The sequence below is a fragment of the Prionailurus bengalensis genome, chromosome B3 (assembly GCF_016509475.1).
Source record: "Prionailurus bengalensis isolate Pbe53 chromosome B3, Fcat_Pben_1.1_paternal_pri, whole genome shotgun sequence".
NCBI classification, from domain to species: Eukaryota; Metazoa; Chordata; class Mammalia; order Carnivora; family Felidae; genus Prionailurus; species Prionailurus bengalensis.
Window position 1 is genome coordinate 2,016,091 of NC_057355.1, and position 19,230 is coordinate 2,035,320.

The window sequence follows — 19,230 nt, forward strand, 5'->3', positions numbered from 1 at the left end:
ACTTGGAAGGAAGTAGGTCTGTGCTGTTTCGGGGACAGACTTGTTGTGATTGTTTCCCTCTGCGATGGAGCAGGCGGCCTGGAGAAGCGGCGGGTCCCCAGCAGAGAGGGCGCCTGGCGGCTCAGTCGGCTGAGCGTCGACGCTTGATTTCGGCTCGGGTCATGATCCCAGAGTCACGGGCTTGAGCGCCGCATCAGGCTCTGCGCTGAGCCCAGAGCCCGCGTGGGATTCTCTCCCCTCCTCCCTCTGCCCCTCCCTTGCGCGCGCGCTCTCTCTCTCTCTCTCTCTCTCTCTCTCTCTGTCTCTCTCAAAAAGAGAAAAGGGGGAAACAGAGACCGGCAGCAACCTGTGCCGTCTCCGTCTCGGTGGGGGGCTGTGGACCACACCACCTCTGCTGACTCTGCCCCCAGGAGCGAAAGTGGTCAGTAAGCGGGGGGAGTGGGGGTCTTGGTCAGTGTGACCCAAACAGCCTGCACGTGGACCGAGGCAACCTAGCCGCGCTCCGACTACACCGCCCGCCAGTCTGGTGGCCCGGCCTGTTTGCCGGGGAGGGGCCGACGTTCGCCTCCGTGGACAGGACAGCATGAGCTCCTTGCTCTCAAGCTTCCAGCTGGGGGGCCCGTAGAGGGACTGGTGGGGGGCCACGGGGCAAGACTTGGGTGACACCCCCCTGCTCTGGGGTGGCAACTGGGCTCTGAGGCCGGGTCCTGGAGGGCCTCGCCCACCGGGTCCGGTCACCGGCGCCCACAGTGGCCGGCCCAGGCCTTCCTGGACCTTCCAGGTGGGTGTCCCTTACGCTGTGAAATAGCCCCTGCCCCGGGGGCACCTGGGTGGCTCAGTCGGTTAAGCGTCCGACTTCAGCCAGGTCACGATCTCGCGGTCCGTGAGGTCGAGCCCCGCGTCGGGCTCTGGGCTGACGGCTTGGAGCCTGGAGCCTGTTTCCGATTCTGTGTCTCCCTCTCTCTCTGCCCCTCCCCCGTTCATGCTCTGTCTCTTTCTGTCTCAAAAATAAATAAACATTAAAAAAAAATTTTTTTTTTTATTTAAAAAAAAAGAAATAGCCCCTGCCCCAAACCCTCTTTCGTCACCCGCTCCCCAGGGCACGGTGTCTCTTCTGCAGACGCCTGGCGTCTCGGGGCCTCGGCGCGCTCCGCCGTGAAGGGAGTTCAGAAACCACCCACTTGGAGAGGTAGCGGCTCCCTTCGTGAGCCCAGTGTAGGTCGCGGTGAGTGCAGGGGCCCGGGGCGCGCGGAGGGCACCGGCGTCCTCGTCCTCCGTGTGGAACTCTGCCGTGGGCATCTCCCCCGCGCCGGAACTTTCTGCGCAAGCCGCCGTGCTAACTGTGTTGTTCCTCACTGCGTAGTCGAAGAGTTGATCGCCCTCCAGTTTCGTCCTAATTTGCACTCACTCTGTTTATTTAGGGCTGAAAGTGTTTCCCTGCTTACTGTGAACGTGCATGTGCTGTGCGTGTCACACGTACGTTTGTGCCTGAATTGTTCGTGTCCCTTAGGCTGACTCCTAGGCGTGTGGTTCGGGTCAGCAGTCTAACCACGTTCGCCTGGCGTTCTTGCCCGTGTGTGGGCTGGAAAAGACGCTCTCATCCTGCCCCATCGTTAGGCTCTGAGCTGTGGGGCTCACTGTCCCGGGAACGTAACCCAGTTTCCACCTTCGGAAACTTGGTCAAGCAGCCGTTTCCTGTAAGGAGTCGTTTTCTGTCCTGAACGGGGCGGGGTGGGGGGGCCTGCAGAGCACAGAGCGGGGACCGGGGGCATCAGGTCAGGTCCTGGCCGCAAGGCCACCACCCGGGAAGCCTCTTTGTACTGGGCGTGAGGTCAGGTAACTCTGTGAGAGTCCAGCGTGAGGGCTGGAGGGGGGGACATGAGGTCACACACACACACCCCCCCCGTCCAGCTTACAGGTTGTCAGGCCAAGGGTTTCTTCTTTCCGCGTTGATCGGAACTTTGCCGTAACTGTTTGTTTTCACGTGGTGTCTTCTTACCCTGTGTGACATGAAATCGTTAACCAAAACGCACTTCCTAAATGTTGGCAACCTAAACTGAAAATACAGGGCTTGGAGTCTTGATTTGGGACATTAAAAAATAATCACAAGCGGCGCCTGGGAGGGTCAGTTGGTCAAGCGTCCGACTCTTGTTGTCGGCTCAGGTCACGATCTCACAGTTTTTGGGTTCCAGCCCCGCGTCAGCCTCTGTGCTGACCCCATGGAGCCTACGTGGGACTCTCTCCTCCTCTCCCTCTCTCTCTCTCTCTCTCTGCCCCTCCCCTGCTCGCGCTCTCAAAATAAACTTTAAAAAAGTCGTAAACTAAAACAAGTAAAAATTGAAAACCACTTAGGGGCCCGTTGGGTGTCACCCGCCGTCCCTCTGGGTTGGGGGAAGGTTCTAGTCCGGCCCCGCGGCCACCACGTCATGACCTCGTCATGACTCTGTTGACCCCTCGTTCCGCAGGCAGCTCCAGCAGCAGCAGGCAGAGTTGGAGGTGCACCAGAGAGATGGGCTGTCGTCATACGACCTGTCGCAGGTGAACTTCTGGAAGGTTCTTTCCCCGTTGGAGCGGTCTCCAAGCCAAGGGTCGGGGGGCTAAGTTCAACCCTTAGCTTGACGCCCTCAGCCCAGCAGGTGCTGGTGCTCTGTCCACCCACCGAGTGCAGAGACGCAGGTCCCACCCTGGGGGTGTCCTGGGACCCTCCTGCAGGGCGGGGCCATGGAGGGTAGAGGACACGTGAGGACCGGGCCGCCGAGTAGGGCCCGAGCTGCCCGTATGGGGAGTGTCCGGGGGCGATTGGGAGCTGCGGGGCTCTACGTGAGCCCAAGGACCAGACCAGCAGACACGGAAGCCGACAGAGGCAGTTCTGAGCCGCGTCACCCGTCCCCTTCCTGGCCGTCTGTCCTGCCCTGCACCGGGTCCCCACTCTGTCCACGCCGCCTCCCTCCCTCCTCCCTTCCCCTCTGTCCCTCCTCTTCTTTCTGCCTTTTCTCCCGCTGCTTCTGACGGCCGTGTAGAGAAATCACAAGGTGCCTCGGGGCCGGGCCTGTCACCCACGTTAGACTTCAAGTCCACGCTTCTGGTGTTTAGGGTGGTTGATTATCGGTTATCTCTCTGTAAGGGATCCGTGCCACTCTGCGGTCCCCGGCTCACACCGCACCTCCCGGTCTCCAGACGAGCCCCCCACCTCAGTAAAACCACACAGCCTGAACTGGCAGCAAGTTGGGGGGAGGGGACCCGACGGGGCTGCAGACGCGTGCTCTGTGTCTCACACTCTGGATGTGGTTGTGTTTTCACGTGCCAACAGGTTCCTGTCCCCAACCTCCCGGCCGGCGTTCACGAGGCAGGGAAGTCCGTGGAGAAGGCCGATGCCATCTTCTCCCAGGAGAGAGACCCCCGGTTTGCTGAGATGTTTGCGGGAATCAGTGCGTGTAAGTTCCCGAACAGCACTTACGTGCCGAGGGTGTGGGGCGTGTGGCCGCCCTCGGGCCGTCAAGGGGCGGCCATCCCGAGGGAGCGGGTGTGGATGAGCACCAAGTACAGGAATCCGAATGGAACCCCTCGACTTCTGGCCTTGCCTCTCGTTCACCTGCCGCCTGGGGCCCTGGACCCCTCATCTGCTGAATTCGAGGGTTTGGAATAGACGTGCACACGGATGTCCACGGTTCACCCGGTGGCGGCCCGCGGGGGCCCGCCTGTGTCCCCCTCGCTCCCGGACGGAAGGGTGCCATTCTCGGCTTCCCACCCCCGCCCCCCAGGCAGATTTCCACTAAGATGAGCAGCCTGGAAACATCTCTGTCATTCCAAACTTCAGAAAGAGGATCCCATTTGCTTGTGGTCAAGGACTTCCTGCAAGATTCAGTACAGTTGGGGTCCATCGAGGGGAGAAACCAGCCGGCCCACCCAAAGGAAGCATGGGAACGCTCATTGGAAGGGACCCCACAGCGTCCTATGGGACTGAGGAGCCGGGGCCATTCGCGCAAATCCCAGTCCTCCTGACGTCGACACCTGTGGAGACCCCGCCGTCCTCCCGCTGGGCCGTGGACCAAACGTGAAGGAGCAGGGAGGTGCCCGAGCCGCCTCCCTGGAGCGCCACCGACGGGTGGGGCGTGGCCTCCGGTCTCCAGCACAGAGCACGCCCGTTAGCACCACCAGGAGGCTCTCCGCTGGTGGCTCCCACGGGCCATCCAGACGCACCGGCTGCGTCCACCCCTGTCTCTCCACGTCCGTGGACGAGAGCAGTCCACGTCCGCGGACGAGAGCAGAGACAGCACGTCTCAAAGGGCCTCTCTTCCTCTCCGAGGAGCCGGAATGTTTGACCGGATCCCCACGATATTCCTAGGGAATCCGTGTGAGGTTGTGATGTCACCCAAACACGGACACCTTCCCACAAGGATGACAGAACAGGGGACACGAACCCCCAGGGAAAAGGAAAGGGAAGGAAGGAAAGCAGGAAATGCAGTGCTCCCCCCACCAGGCTGCGCTCACAGCCGGAAGCCGCAGAAGGACTCCTCAGACACGGGCCGTCTGCCTAGGCTTCCGAGAAGACGGCTTCCAGACGCTGCGCTTGTTTGCGACATGAATCGAAATGCAGAAGACCGGAACGGAAGCGGCAGGTTCAAAACGCAGGAGTGTGAGGGACGAGGCACGCCGAGAGTCGGAGCAAAGATTGTCGGAAGGTGCAAAAGACACAAAGGACAAATAAAAACCCGAATCGAACCCATTCAGCAAAGATGTAGGTGCATCCTGGGTTGGGGGCCCTACACAGACGTTTCCCATCGGCACCTGCTGGTTTTTTTTTCTCTGACGTTTATGGAGAAACCCAGCTTCCCGTGGGTCTAAAGATAGCCACTCTTGAGAAAAGGAGAAGCAGGAAGGAAGTCTCACAAGAAAAGACGAGGACATTTTTAGCAAATTGCAAGATACTCAGAAAAAAAGCGAACTGGTAAGGAAGCGTGAATATCACGAGCGATAAACTAAGCTGGTGTTCAGGGGCCCCTGAGCAGCAACTCCTGATTGACGTGCTGCCGAAATACGCCGTAGCCCAAACGACATGACGTGAAACCCTTTAACCCGGAGGAGGAGTGGGGGTGTGGTGCCCTCGGAGGCAGCTAAGAGCCGTGGGCCAAGATGGTTATCTTCTTTTTTTTAAGTTTATTTATTTTAAGAGAGAGAGAGAGAGACTGGGGGCGCGGGGGCAGAGAGAGGGAGACAGAGAATCCCAAGCAGGCTCCTCGCTGTCCCCGCAGAGCCCCGCGCGGGGCTCGATCTCACGAACCGTGAGGTCATGACCTGAGTCGACACCAAGTCGGATGCCTAACCGACGGGGCCACCCGGGCGCCCCGCTGGGATGGTTAACTTCTACAGATACGATGCAGATACGAGCGGGACCCGAAGGCGAAGGTACATGTGTCATGAGCCTTGGAACACGGGAAAACCAAAATAGGTAGGAACACGAGAAAATCCTGATAGAGCCAGATTTTGCAGCAGTCAAGCAGGTCAAAGCCGTAGAGCAAAAAAGGACGCAGAAGACTGAATGATAAAACCGAACATTTTTACATACCTGCGTCCACGTATAATCTCGTACCCCACAAATGTCTTAGAGCGCTTAGGAAAAAATGCGTTTCTCATTTAGCAAACCACCCAAACCCCTAAGTGCCTAAGAAAATAACAGCTTACGTTGAGTAGATGGTCACAAGTCCCTGGGGCACCTGTCTCCTGAAACCTTTAGCCCCTCTCCGCCTGCGGACCGGTCAGAAGCACACACGTAGGAGTCCAAGCCCCTCCGTGCTGCGGGGTTTTCGCTGCAGCCAAGGAAACGGACCCAGAGGCTGCCCAGTGCCTCGGTTTATCGGCCCGTCCCAGAGGTAGTCGGCGCGTGGTCAAGGAAGCCCGCCCTCTCCGCCCCAGGTCCACGAGCCCGCGTGTCCATCCTTGCTCATGACCGCCCAGTGGGGGACCCCCCCCAACTCTGCGCGTCCCCCCCACCTCCCAGGCCACAGATGGGTACAGGCGAGGGGTCTGGCGAGGCACGAAATAATTGCCCTGTAACTAACTTTAACCTCCCTTATCCCGGTGTCTCGCGGGTGGGCCGGCAGGTGTGTGGAAATAACACGTGTGGGAGTTTCGAGACTGCAGGGAAAGGGGCCCGTTGGTCACAGGTGCAAGGCCACGCCCGTGACAAGCAGGGCGGCGCGGGGGTCCACGCTGAGGGGGTTGGGGCCACTGCTCCGCGCTTCCTCCGTGGGCTTGGGAGGAAACCGTGTCCGAGGAGGAGCTTCCTTACGTTGGTTCTTTCCATTGTCCCGACCCTCGGGAAGGGCCTGCCCTCCAGCAGCGTGTGGCCCAGCCCGGGTGTTGGAGGACGGCCCGTGCCCTCGTGTGCAGAGAAGGCGTGTGCGGCCGGACGGCCGGGATGCGTCCTGCTCGAGGACACCCGTCCTTCGCCTGCTCCCCGGCTGCCCCCCCCCGCCTCCCATAGTCTGGAGGGCAGGGAGCCCTTGACCGTGACCTTGCCCTGCCTTTCCTAGCGGAGAAGAAGATGATGACCTCAGCCTCTGCGGCGGGAACCCAGCAGATCTACTCCCAGGGAAGCCCGTTCCCCCCCGGACACTCGGGGAAGGCCTTCAGGTACGTGCTGGGAGGGGGCCGGGGGCGGGGGATGCCCCTCACAGGGAAGCCCTGGGTCTCAGAGCTCGGCCCCGTGCGCGGCGAATGCTGCAAACACCGGTTAGGGGCTGCTGCCCTCTGGGCCCTGGGCCGGGCCGGGGTTCTGGTGGCTCTGGTCCTGCCCCGGGAGCGCCCAACGTGTTGCTATTAGATGCATTGCTATCGCCGGCTGGGGAAGGAGGGTCGGGGACTGGGAAGAACGGCCAGAGGAGAGACGGGCTGCCCGCAGGAGGGTGTGTGGGTCCTACGTGCACCCACCAAACATCCAGCTCTCGAGGAGAACGGTCCCAGGCCCAAGCCCAGGCGGGCAGAGGTCCCCATACAGCCCGGCCACCGGGTGACTTGGCCAGAGCCTAAGGGAGCGTCAGGTGCAGGCAGGGACCGGGACCGGACAGGTGGGACTGACCGCCCCGGGGGAGGGGGCCCTGCCAGGAACCTGCCCTCACGAAGGAGGCTCAGGCTCACGCTTCCCCACTGGGCCGTGGACGGACCTGGAGAAGCAGCTCAGAGCCGAGCCCAGGGTAGCAGGCTGAGATCCCACAGTGGCCGCGGCCCACCCTTCAGCGGGGTGTTCTGGATGCAGCCTGCTCCGGGGCTCTGGGGAGCGGCTCCCCGTTCCGGACAAGAAGGAGGCCGAGCCAGCTGCTCCTGAGCCTTCGTCAGCGCCGGCCGCCCCTCCCCACGGCACAGTGCAGGAGGCTCCAGACTCCTCTCCTGCCGCGGGGTTACGTGCCCCCCCCCCCCCCCCCCCCGCTCTCGGCACACGGTGACGGCCACAGTTCCGTGCCAGGCTCTGCACCACTCCCAGCCCGGGCAGGCGCTCACCGAGTCCTGGCGACACTTGCCTGTCCCTCTGTACAAGGGGCGGCTGGGAGGGAGCAGAGGCCAGAGGTGAGGAGCGGCCAGGCCTAGGTAGCACATCCGGGGAAGGCCTGGCCGGCTCCTGAGCTGAGCCTGGAAGCCAAGGTCAGCTTGTCACTCGACGGGGTGATGGGGCACGCAGGCCTCGGGAATGTGCCGAGCAAAGCCTGGGTGGCGGGAGAGGCTTCGAGTCTGGGGGAAACAGGAGGGGACCGCGGAGGCCTTGAATGCCATGCTAGGGAGCTGGAGGGGAGAGACTTGGGGAAATGGGTCTGGCAGAAAGTCGGGGGCGGTGTGTCGGGGGAGATGGAAAGTGAGGCTGGAGATGGTTCTTAGGACAGATGGCCCAGCCTGAGATGCTGAGCTGGGCTGAGGCTGTTGTCATAGAAGCAGAAGTTGGAGGGCAGTTACGGAGGAGAGGCAGGCTGGCAGTGGGGGAAGGAGTCAGGGGAAGGCGCCAGCCCCTGTGCGGAGCCTGGCATCGGGAGGCATTTACTCACTGCTCATCTATGGAGGGGACGGATGGGTGGATGAAGAAGGGATAGAGGGAGGGAGGGAAGGAGGGATGGAGGGATGATGGGTGGAGGGAGGGAGGGAGGAAGGGAAGGAGGGAGGGAGGGAGGGAGAGATGGAGGGATGATGGATGGAGGGGGGGAGGGAAAGAGGGAGGGGTGGAGGGATGATGGATGGAGGGAGAGAGGGAGGGAGGGAAGGAGGGAGGGAGGGATGATGGATGGAGGGAGGGAGGGAGGGAGGGAAGGAAGGAGGGAGGGAAGGAGGGATGGAGGGATGGATGGAGGGAGGGAGGGAGGAAGGAAAGAAGGAGGGAGGGAGGGATGATGGATGGAGGGAGGGAGAGAGGAAGGGAAGGAGGGAGGGAGGGAGAGATGGAGGGATGATGGATGGAGGGGGGGAGGGAAAGAGGGAGGGGTGGAGGGATGATGGATGGAGGGAGAGAGGGAGGGAGGGAAGGAGGGAGGGAGGGATGATGGATGGTGGGAGGGAGGGAGGAAGGGAAGGAGGGAGGGAGGGAGAGATGGAGGGATGATGGATGGGGGGGAGGGAAAGAGGGAGGGGTGGAGGGATGATGGATGGAGAGAGAGAGGGAGGAAGGGAAGGAGGGAGGGAGGGAAGGAGGGAGGGATGATGGATGGAGGGGGGAGGGAAAGAGGGAGGGGTGGAGGGATGATGGATGGAGGGAGAGAGGGAGGGAGGGAAGGAGGGAGGGAGGGATGATGGATAGAGGGAGGGAGGAAGGGAGGGGAAGGAGGGAGGGAGGGGGGAAGGGGGGATGATGGGTGGAGGGAGGGAGGGAGGGTTGGATGGATGCTCATGAGGCCTTAACCCTGTGGAATGGGCTGAATTTCCTGTAAATCTAAGGGGCCCGCGCTCGTTTGAGGGGGAAGAGTGTGGGGCGAATGGCAGTCAGAGGCGGCCCTGAGCCCTAGCACAGTGGCCTTGCTGCACATGCCCAAGCGTGTCCTCACCCTGCGTCCTGCCGTGGTGCTGCCGGCCTTGGCCCCGGCCCGTGTGTTCCGAGACAGGGGCCCCTGGGGAGGGCCGGGCACGGGGCCGGCCCTCCTCTGCCAGCGCCCTCCCGGGGGTGGCGGGGTGGGGGAGAGGCCCCTGTAAAGAACCGTGATCAGAAAAGGCCTTCTGAGGCCGACTGGGAAAGGCGCCTTGTGTGTGAAGTGGCGAAGTGTTTTATGGGGGACGGGAACGATGTCCCCTCGTCACGGCCAGGACCGGAGGGCTCTGATGTTCTCCGGGCCTCCCTGGCTGGAGGGGAACCGGATGGCGTAGAAGAAAGTCTGTACCTCATGAGTGACTTTGTCCCCTTGCTTCTCTACTGGTCTGTAAACTGCCTTTCTTCAAAACCCACCAGAGCCTTCCGTGGTTAGCCCCGTCCCCCTCCCCCGACTCCCCCCGGGCCCCCAGCGCTCTGGCCCCAGCAGAGCCAGGAGGAAGGGCCTGAAGGGAGACAGCAGTCTCTGGCCACCCCGGTCTTTAATGAGCTTATTGTTTAATCGGAGTGGCTGGAAAAAGCTCTGGGCAGCAGCGTCTGCCTACAGGGGCGTGGGGCCGTGGGGATGCGCCCCCTGTGACACACACACAGCAGGCGTCGGGGGTCGGGGGTCGTGAGGAGCGGCGGGGAAGTGTGCTCTGGGGGCTGGGCGAGCCCCCCCCCCCCCCCCCCCCCCCCCCCCCCCCGCAAGCTTTCACTCACAGGCTCTCTCGTCTGTTCACCGGGAACCAGCCGACAGCCTGCGGCCAGTTTGCTGAATCCTCGGCCCCGTGGGCGTCCCCTAAGGGACACATTAACCAGAGCACAGAGCAGCCATCCACGCTGGGCTGATTTTCGTTCTAAGGAGCTGCCCCCTCAGAATCTTCTGCGGGGAGCAAGAGACACACGGGTGGGGTCTGGGCCGCGGGGAAGAGAGAGCGGGCCCTGCTGGGGCCAAAGAGGCAGAGTGCAGCGGTGACGGGCTGGGGGGGCCTTTTTGTCCCGTGACGTGCTGCCCTGGAGAGACGGACGGACGGACAGAGGCCGCACGTGGGATTGAACAGGAGGGCCCAGGGACCCGTGTCGCGGGCGAGGGGTCTCCCGGGGACAAAAGCGACTTCGTCTCTCGTAGCTCTTCCGTGGTCCACGTGCCTGGTGTGAATGACATCCAGCCCTCCTCGTCAACGGGCCAGAACATGTCCCAAATCTCCCGACAGCTGAACCAGAGTCAGGTGGCGTGGACAGGGAGCCGGCCGCCCTTTCCCGGACAGGTACGGGCCTCAGTGAGGGTGTTGCCCTGGGTGCCAGGCTGCTGGGAGCCCCCGGCCCTGGGACACGCCCAGCCCCCCGGTAGTCGCCACGAGGCGGGTGTCCACTGTGGAGTCTGCCGAGCCCAGCGCCCCGAGAGCCCCGCTCACTGTGGGACTGGGGGCAGGTTCAAGCAGACCCGCCCCAGAGACGCGGGGCCCAAATCCTGCAGTTCCCGGGCCCACACACACTGGCCCGACCCCAGGCTCGTGCCCAGTTTGCCAGGAGGGCCACGGGGAGTCACCGTCGGCCACTGGGGTGGCAGCGACCCACCTGGGGCCTGCTGGTGACACCGCCCTCCTCTCTGCTTTGTCCTGATTGTAGCAAATCCCCTCCCAGTCCGGCAAGACTCAGTCGTCTCCCTTTGGGATTGGAACAAGCCACACGTACCCAGCAGACCCCTCTTCCTACAGCCCTCTCTCCAGCCCAGCTACGTCCTCGCCCAGCGGGAACGCCTACTCCAGTCTCGCCAGCAGGACTCCGGGGTTCGGTAGGTGGGGCGTGAGGGCGGGAGTTCCCGGGGGAGCCGAACATCCCGAGTTAGGGGGACCGAGCCCCCAGCTCCCAGAGCCCTGGGACCAGGTCTGGAGGTTTCCAAGCGCCTGCTGTCCAGCTCTGGGGGTCCGGTGGTATTCCTAAGACACTGGCTGCTTGGGTCTTGGCTTTGTGGGGTGACCGGCATTTCCAAGGCCCTGGGACTATACTCCTGTGTGCCGCTGCGTTCTGAGCGCTGTTTCAGCCCTTTTCGGTCCTTGGCAAGGAGTTTCAGGTGCCCCAAGTCAAAAACACCATAACCTTGGTTTCAAACAGCCAGGGAACAGCCGTGAGGATGGCCAATTGTATAAAGACGTCGTGGGAATAAGAGGCACTGTGATGTTCTCTCTCTTGTTAATATGCAAAGAGGGGCCCCCTCCCACGTGAGAACACCTCTCCCAGCTCCTCAGGCCGTAAAGGGTTAAGTGGCCGCTCCTTCTGGTGCGAGTCCCGGGGGCCTTTGCTCCTGCTGTGTGGCTTGTGTGGCTGGTGTGGGCCGGGGCTCCGCTTCACATCAGGAGGGGCTGGGGAGGGGCCCGGGGCCCGGCCCAGCATCCTGAGCTGACGCCCGGCCGCCTTCTCACAGCGCGGTCGCCAGTGACAGCCAATGACATGGCCCTCGGGGCGCCTCGCTGCTGATCGGGATTTCCATTCCAGGCCGGAAGCTCCCCTTTGCGCGTCTGTCGGCCTTAGGGACGAGGCCGCATCCCTCGCCCGCACGCAGGGTCATCCGCCGCACCCCACGTCTTCTCCCACCCCACCGCTCGCGGCCCCGCAGCCCCTGCGGCACAAGGTCGTGGGCGTGGCGTTTCGTGACCTCTTGCGGTCACTGCCGCGTGGCTGCAGCTCAGCTCTGCGGCCGTCCGTTCACTTGGAGCAGGTGCTCGTGTGGGGCCTCAAGCTCCCCCTGCCGGCTGGTTCTGCGCCGTTTCAGGAAGGACAGGCCCCGAGCCGCTGCTTTCCAGGCCCCCGGGCACCCAGCTCGGAAGCCACCCCAGTCCCCTCACCCTCACCTCCCGGCGGTCTCTGCCTCCGGCCCCGGCCCCTGGGGAGCGGTCCACCCGCCTCACCCTGAAGGGGCCGGGGCAGACCAGGCGTGCAGGCACCCGGTGCTTCCTGGGAGACGGGAGGCCTGGCCCCCGGTGCGGCATCGAGGCCGGGAGATGCACGGGCACTGGGAGATGGGCAGGGCAGCTCTCTGGGGACAGCAGCCTCGGTGTGACACAGGCCCGGGGGGCCGCCGGGTCTGGAGGGTCAGGGTAGAGTGGGTGCTCATCCTGGCAAGGCCACGGCAAAAATAGCGGGGGCCCCTGCGCTGCCCTGGCGATCTGGGCTCTGATCTCCACCTGGCAAATGCGGGCTCTGAGCTGTAGACGTAGATGAGACACGGGAGGGACACAGGCCCCCGGCTGAGGCCCCTGCACGACTCGACGGCCAAGAGCAGCCCCACACAGACGGGGCTCCGGGCTCAGCAGGCGCCTCTGCATTGCGCTCACGCTCTCCTGCCCTCGGCGATCCCAGTGGGAGTCACGGCCGCGGGTGACTCTGGACGCTCTGTCTGCCCGGCACGCATGCGAGAATCCTTCAATGCTGCCGGAAGCCCTAAGGGGGAGATGCCTGATCGCTCCCACTTCACAGAGAAGTACACTGAGGCGCGGTGAGGTCCCCTCGGGCTCTGCTCGCCAGCGTCTTCCGATCCGCTGTTCAGGACGCCTTAGAATCGGGTGGGGATCAGTGTCCCTGCAGAGGTCTCTTGGGCTGTGTTAACGAGAGGGCCGGGACCCCCTTGGCCGGGTGCGTGGAGAGCGGTTTCCCGTGGCCTTCCCTCTGTCCCTCCTTTGCTGACGGTGACCCAGCGAGGGGGCCGTGGCAGGCTTGGAAGCCAGGCCCTGGGGAGGGGGACAGGAAGCTGAGAGGGAGCTTGGGACGGGGGTTGGTCTTGATGGGGGGGGGGTGCCAGCACCATCCAGACGAGGCACTCGTGGGGGCCGGCCAGCGGCTGGTGTGGGCAGGAGGCCCCAGCACAGGTGTGGGGGGCTGGGAGCAGGCGGGGCGGGGCGGGGATGGGGGATGTGCAACGTGTCAGAGACCCATAGCTCTGCTCCAGGGGCTTCGGGGACACGGGGTCCGTGGGGACGGGCTTCGGGCAGGGTCAGACAGAAGAGGGTGTTCAAGGGGCTGGTGAACAAGGATGGGTGGTCCCGAGCACGGTGGGAGGGGTGCAGTGAAGAGAGCGGGAGAAGGGGTGTGTGGGGAAGGGACAGAGCAGCCCCCACTAAGGTCAGACTCAGCAGTCATCGAATGAACCCAGGACTACAAACCAGCCGCGTCTAGCCGTGCAGTGGACACTCCCCCGGGCCCCGTGTGCGACCTGAGTGGCTTCCGGGCCCCCTCTGAGGGCACAGGCCGGACGGCCGTGCGTGGGGCCTGCTGGTTGGGCCTGGAGGGTTCGCAGGCCCGCAGCCCCCCTGCCCACAGTACCCGGCTCAGCTGGTTGCCCCGGGGCCGGATACCGGGGTCCCGACTGCCCTGTGTCACCGGCGGGAGCAGGTGAGCTGACGGCCGGCGCCCCTGGCGGCCGGCGTGACCAAGGTCTGGCACAAACAGGCCGGCGCTCCGGCGGGCTCCTCAGGACGGCCTGTGGACCGAGCTCCGACCTTGAACGGGAAAGCGGCCCTTCTGGGTTCTGGCACCTTCTACGAACCACACGCTCGTTTCCTCCCCGGGTTTCCCGGCGTCTGCCCAAAGCGCTCCCGCCCTGGCAGGCCTGGTGACGCGCCCTGAGCTGCGCTGCCGATGCGTTTGCATTTCCAGAGCTGGTTTCAGCTTCTGCTCGGCCTGGGTCTCACCCCGCCCGATGAGGAGGTCCAGACGCGGAACTGGAGCCACTTCCTGGGGGCTGACAGGTGCGAGCGTCGCCTCCCTGTGGAGCTAAGCGGGAGGGACGCAGTCCGGGTCCAGGCAGGACGCAGAAACCACACCGGCCACGGGAACCGGGACGCTCGGTATAAAGATCCTTCACTAAGAGGAGGCGGTGAAAGACGCGGCCTGAGGAAGACAAGGTGCGGCGAACGTGGGCGCCAGCTTCCCGCTCAGAGCAGCGGGTCGCTCCTACGACCCAGGAATCCACGCGCTTCTCAAGGTTGTGAAGATTGGTCTGGAAGCCCACCCGTTTGCCCGGATGGCAGCAGCCTGTAGCACGCTCTCCTTGGACCGCGGGGCTGGCGGGCTGGGAGCGGCCAGCGCCGCGTCACCCGGGAGGGGTCACCTTGTAGTCACGGCGCATCGTGGAGTCTGCCCGTCACCCGCGCGGCTCGGGAAACGGTGTCTCAGTGGCAGAGGCTGGAAGAAGGTCCTCCCCCCGGGCCTCCTGGCGGACGGCAGTGAGTCCCTCCTGCAGGTCACTGCCTGGGAGGGACCTACCCCGGGAAGACCCCGCAACGGGAGGTCCGGCTTCCGCGTCCCCCCGACGCCACCTGGCTCTCCTTGCAGCTGTCGGCGGTCCTGGCGGCCTGGTCGCTCATCTGTCCTCCCCAGGGCACTGGCCAGTCTTGGTCACCACCGTGGCCCCAGCACTCCGCTCAGCGGCAGGTGCACGGTGGGCGTTGGATACAAACGCTCGGTTTACCAAGCGAATGCACGGGGCGTCCGCGTCAGAACGGGGCTCCGGCATTCACAAGCCGGACGAGTCAGGCCAGTTCGTTCCCTGGCGCCTTAGAACCTCGGTTTCCTTGTGTGGCAAAGGCGGGTAACGGGCCTGTGTCTTAGGGTCAGAGGGAAGAGTAAGTGACACGAAGCGACTTTTCCTGTGGCGAACGTTTAAGAAGGAGCATTTCCCTTCCCGGCCGTTTAAGGATGTTTATTCTGAAATCCCGCGTCTGTCATCAGCAGAACTACGCCGACCGTCCTGCAGCCTTCAGCCCCTGCCGCCTGGCCCGCCGCGGGGCGTCACGGGGCTGACGCAGGAACGTGCATGGGTTTCATCACAAGCCGACGGTGGCCGGGACGCTTCAAATGGGAGGAGGAGAGGGTGACGGGAGGTTCGGCCCTCTTTCCGCTCCTTTCCATTCTTCTTGCCCTCCGCAAGTACGTCCGGAAGTCTCCAGTATCGAGAACTGGGGGGACCCTCGGTGACGTGTGACCTGGGGCTGGGTCAGCGTAGTGGCGGCCCCGCCAGGAGGTGACGTGAGGCACAGGCAGGCTGGCATCCGATCGGGCGCTGCGTTCAGGGAGGCGGTGCAGGGGAGTGGACGTGAGCCGGAGGAGAGAGCCCACAGCTGTGCCTTCCCCGCCTGGGGGCTCTGAGGGGGAGAGAAGCTGGATTCTCGCACAGGGAGCCCGAGGCACCCCTCGGAGACTTAGACGTGGCCCCCAGGCCGGGCAGGTGATCCCGCAGCCGAGAGAAGCAGGGTTGTGCGCGTCCACCCACCGGACGCAGGGGTGGCGTCCTGACCGCCCGCGGCCTCCACCTGCGCCCCCTCCGCCCCGCGTCCGCTTCCAGGCGCCCTCACGTCGTGCACCCGTTGCCACGGCGGCCGCCTCGTATCTGGGCTCCTCTGCTCTCTGTGCGCTCGCCCTGGGCGGTGGGGCTCCCGGATGCACGGGGCTGTGCGGCCGCTCCCTGCCTGCGAACCCCCGCGGGTCCCTGCCACCTGCACAGCGGGGGACCCGAGCCTGGGCCTGCCCTCCGGCTGGTCACACTCAGGCCCTTATCCCCAGAGCCGCCACTGGGTCCCCGGGCAGAACACGCCCTCCTCACACCCACGTCTTTGCACAGACAGATCCCTGCGTCGGGGACGCCCTTCAGCCCTGCCTCCGAGCTCTGTGCCGTCAGCTGCTGCCCCTGGGAGCTTTTCCTGCAAGCGGGGACGGGTCAGGTGCCCTCCTAGAGCTGGCTTTGTCACTGTCGCACCCTGTCACGGCAGCCCCCGACTGCGTGGCCCTGCCTTTCTGTCCCCTCCCTGCCCTGCCGTGAGCTCCTCCAGGAGGGGCGGGCTTCCTGGCCTGGGTGCCTACCTGCAGGGAGACGGGGTCAGGGCAGGAGCTCAGGACCAGCATATGGGGGGTGGGGGGGGGGCAAGGTTAAGGCCGTAGCCTGAAGGAAAGATGGAAGGAATTGATTCACGGCGGGCAGAACCCCAGCAAGGACTCACTGTGGTGGCAAAGTCCTGGGGCCTCCCGAACCACGGTCCCTCCCCCTGAACACTTTGTGGGGTCGCCTGTGGTCAGTGTGGCCGCTGGAAAGGGCAGGATGGGGCCTGTCCTGCTACCCAGAGCCTGACGGAGAGCTCATTGCCTGCAGCATGGCACCGAATGGTTTACAAGAGAGAAAGTTCGAGGTGTTTTTTTTTTGTTTTTTTTTTTTTTTAGCGTGCTCCCAGATAAACTGATCCTCTTAGGTTGAATCTTCAAAATATTTTAGACCGACTTCTGCTCATTTTTCCTGCTTGGTTTTTCCATTGGGTGTGTGTTGTAAAGTGTAGACGGAGACAAGGTGCTGTCCGCACAAATTAACGTGCCGATTCCTGCAAAGAGGCCCATCTCCGGGTCTGAGCCGCGCCCCAGTGCCTTTGCTCACACGCCACCTGGAAACACTCAGGGACGAGCCAGCGGGGCCGTGGCTCGGGGCCCCCGTGGAAGGCCCTCGCGGCTTCAGCGCAGTGAGGTTGGCAAAAGGCAGGGCACACTGAGCCGGAACTCTCCCTCGGACAGAACCAGACTTTTCAGAGAACAGCCCGGGGGCTGCAGCGGCAGAGATGGCTTCTCCCTTCTCGGGGCTGCAGGGGGGCGGCCCGGGGTGGTGGGGGGGGCCCGGACCCCGCAGACAAGCCCCCCACCAAAGCTCCAGAGGGCACGGAGCGCTCCAGGACCGAGCCCCCGGTGCCCCTGCCGGTGCGCTCCGAGGGGACCCGCCCCCTGCACCGAGTGCTGACGGTTGGCATTGACTTGCTACCCGTGGGTCGGTGCGAGCCGGAAGGGGACGGCGGCCAGCTCTGGACGGAGCGTGCCTTCCAGACGCGGGGGCCTCTGGGCCGTGGCAGGTCCGGCGGAGCCGCGGCTCGGCCCTGAAGGCGGTGTCCTGTGCGTGGGCTCTTTCAGCTGAGAGCGGACAGAGCGGCGGGCAGTTCCAAGGGCGGCCCTCGGAGGTCTGGTCCCAGTGGCAGAGCCAGCACCACGGGCAGCAGAGCGGTGAGCAGCACCCCCACCAGCAGCCCGGTCAGACTGAAGTGTTCCAGGTAAATCGAGCGAGCACCGCCTTGTCGTAGGTACCGGCACCTTCTCTCTGCTTCCTTTCCCCTGCCCCCTGCCACAGCCCCGCCTGCTCCATAGAGACCTGAGTTCTGGCCCAGCCCCGGGGACGGGGGCCGGGAGCCCGGGCCTCCGCTGCCCTCTCTGGTCGGGGACACCCGGGCATCACGTAGCCGTCCGTTGTTGGAGACGCTCCCGGCCACGCCTCGTCCCCTAGCCCCGCACGCCAGTGCTCTGCCCCCTTGGGGTTTTTCTGGGTCCATCTTCGGCCACAAGTTTCCCCGGGAGGAAGGTTCCAGATGGAGGCGTGAGCTGATTGACTCCCCCTGAGCCCAGTGCTCGGCCCATCCCACGGGGCCCGCACGAGGAGGAAGCACCGAGGCGCCTTCCGTTGTGCCCGGAGCTCCAGGTCCGCCCTGCAGAGCACGGATGCGCAGGAAGCACGTGGGGGGAGGGACTTGAGGCCCCCCGGCCCGTGACCCCCCTCCCGAGGGGGCTCTCCCCTCGTCCCCAGCGCCTCTCCCACCTAGCCGAGCGACACCTTCGCAGACAGGGGTCTAGAACCCAGATGTCCCTCTAGGTCTCCAGAGGGGCAGCGTTCTGACCTCCTTCCTCCGTCCTTACGCCGCACAGCAGCCACGTGGCGCAGAACTCCCCAACCCGGCTCTTCGTGGTCACGAGGCTAAAAAGAATTCTTGGTCGAATAAGCGCGTGAAACGCTGGTTAAGCAAAGTTGCGCGGTTTCTTGACCGCAGGACTTATCAGAGGCTTTTATTATATTAATGAAGACTGAGGCTATTTTAGGCGGTAGGCGGAGTGCGTATGCCTTGTTCCCCACAACCGCTCGTCCACACAGTCCTTTTCTCCCAGAGTGTCTCACGGGCCAAGAATTTGACAGAACACGCCTTGGGAAATTTTCCACAGGGGATTGAAATACTGGCTATGCCCATTGTCTGGATGGGCACTCTGAGGCCGGCCGAACTTGAAGGGCCTGTTGTTACAAGTGAAGCTTCAGGACGCAGGCATTTGGCCCCGCCCCCGGAACACGCACAGCCTTGCTCCGGGCCCTGATAGGTTCACCCCACCGATGGGCTCCTGTGCGCCCTGCGTCCTGGCTTTACATAAACGCGGGTTATGTCCTGAGGCTCGGTTTACCTGCTGGGATGACCCCGCCCCCCCAGGGGGTAGCGGCTTCCGGGTGTGGACATCTGAGGCCCCCCTGAGACCCCTGGGCTGCCCCAAGGAAGGTGAGCGTGAGGGGGAGCGGCAGGCTGGGCTCCTGGGATACGCAGGTGCCCAGGAGGGTGAGCTGACCGCCCTCGGCCTTCTCTTCTCCCCTCCCGCAGGACATGCTGCCCATGCCCGGAGACCCGACCCAGGGGACCGGCAACTATAACATCGAGGACTTCGCGGACCTGGGCATGTTCCCGCCCTTCTCCGAGTAGCGGCGGGCAGAGTGCGGCTGGCGCTGGGCGGCGTGGCTCCTGTCGTGACCGCGCCACCCACGCGGGCGGGGCCCCCCCGCACCCTGCTTGCCCCGCCCGCCCCGCCACCGTCCCCCCCAGCAGAAAGCGTCTCACCCCCGTGCTCCTCCCCTGCACAGCGCCTCTCCGCTCTGGCCCCCAGCCCGGGGCCACCGACCAGGAGCCCCGGTAGCCGTCGGGGGGCCCGTTGTATTTATTGTACTTTATCTGTGTGTGCTTGGGAGGCGAGCCGACTGGGCGCCGGGAGTCTGGTTGTGAATAATCTCCTAGTAGACGGTTTTCGCCTATAAAACGTTCACCTGTAGTCCAGAGTGAGTGTCCGGGGCCTGCCCAGGCCTCAGGAATTGGGTTTCTTCCCGCCTTTAACCTCCGTGGGTGGGCGGACTCGGGTGCGGGGAAGGGAGGCCAGCAGGACGCCTGGCCTGTGTTCTCCGCGCTGGGGCCGAGCAGGCGGGGACCCAGGGCCGGATGCCAGCTCCCCTGCCCCCAGCTCAGCGGCGCCCCGACTGGAGCGAGCTTGGCCCGGGGTCCCGGTGCCCGGCTGCGGTTCCACAGCCTCGCCAGGAGTCCTGGCCGGGAGCCCACTGGCTTTAATGCGCCGGGCTTCTGAGAGGAAGC

At 64.1% G+C, this 19,230-nt stretch overlaps 1 protein-coding gene across 7 annotated transcripts in view; it reads left to right on the forward strand.

The window, feature by feature from the left end:
* Positions 1 to 18,923, forward strand: part of ARNT2 (aryl hydrocarbon receptor nuclear translocator 2) — a 144,860-nt gene extending 125,937 nt beyond the window's left edge. For 5 of the 7 annotated variants that reach the window (XM_043553882.1, XM_043553886.1, XM_043553883.1 and 2 more), the window contains exons 13-19: positions 2,466 to 2,538; positions 3,311 to 3,434; positions 6,534 to 6,633; positions 10,170 to 10,308; positions 10,670 to 10,835; positions 16,979 to 17,115; positions 18,475 to 18,923. In XM_043553882.1, the coding sequence (XP_043409817.1) occupies positions 2,466 to 2,538; positions 3,311 to 3,434; positions 6,534 to 6,633; positions 10,170 to 10,308; positions 10,670 to 10,835; positions 16,979 to 17,115; positions 18,475 to 18,573 (838 nt within the window). In that variant the 3' untranslated portion in view covers positions 18,574 to 18,923. Of the gene's footprint in view, positions 1 to 2,465; positions 2,539 to 3,310; positions 3,435 to 6,533; positions 6,634 to 10,169; positions 10,309 to 10,669; positions 10,836 to 16,978; positions 17,146 to 17,708; positions 18,376 to 18,474 lie in introns of all 7 variants that reach the window. The other 2 variants (XR_006292997.1, XM_043553887.1) reach the window with 2 other exon arrangements.
* The last annotated feature ends 307 nt before the right edge of the window (positions 18,924 to 19,230 follow it).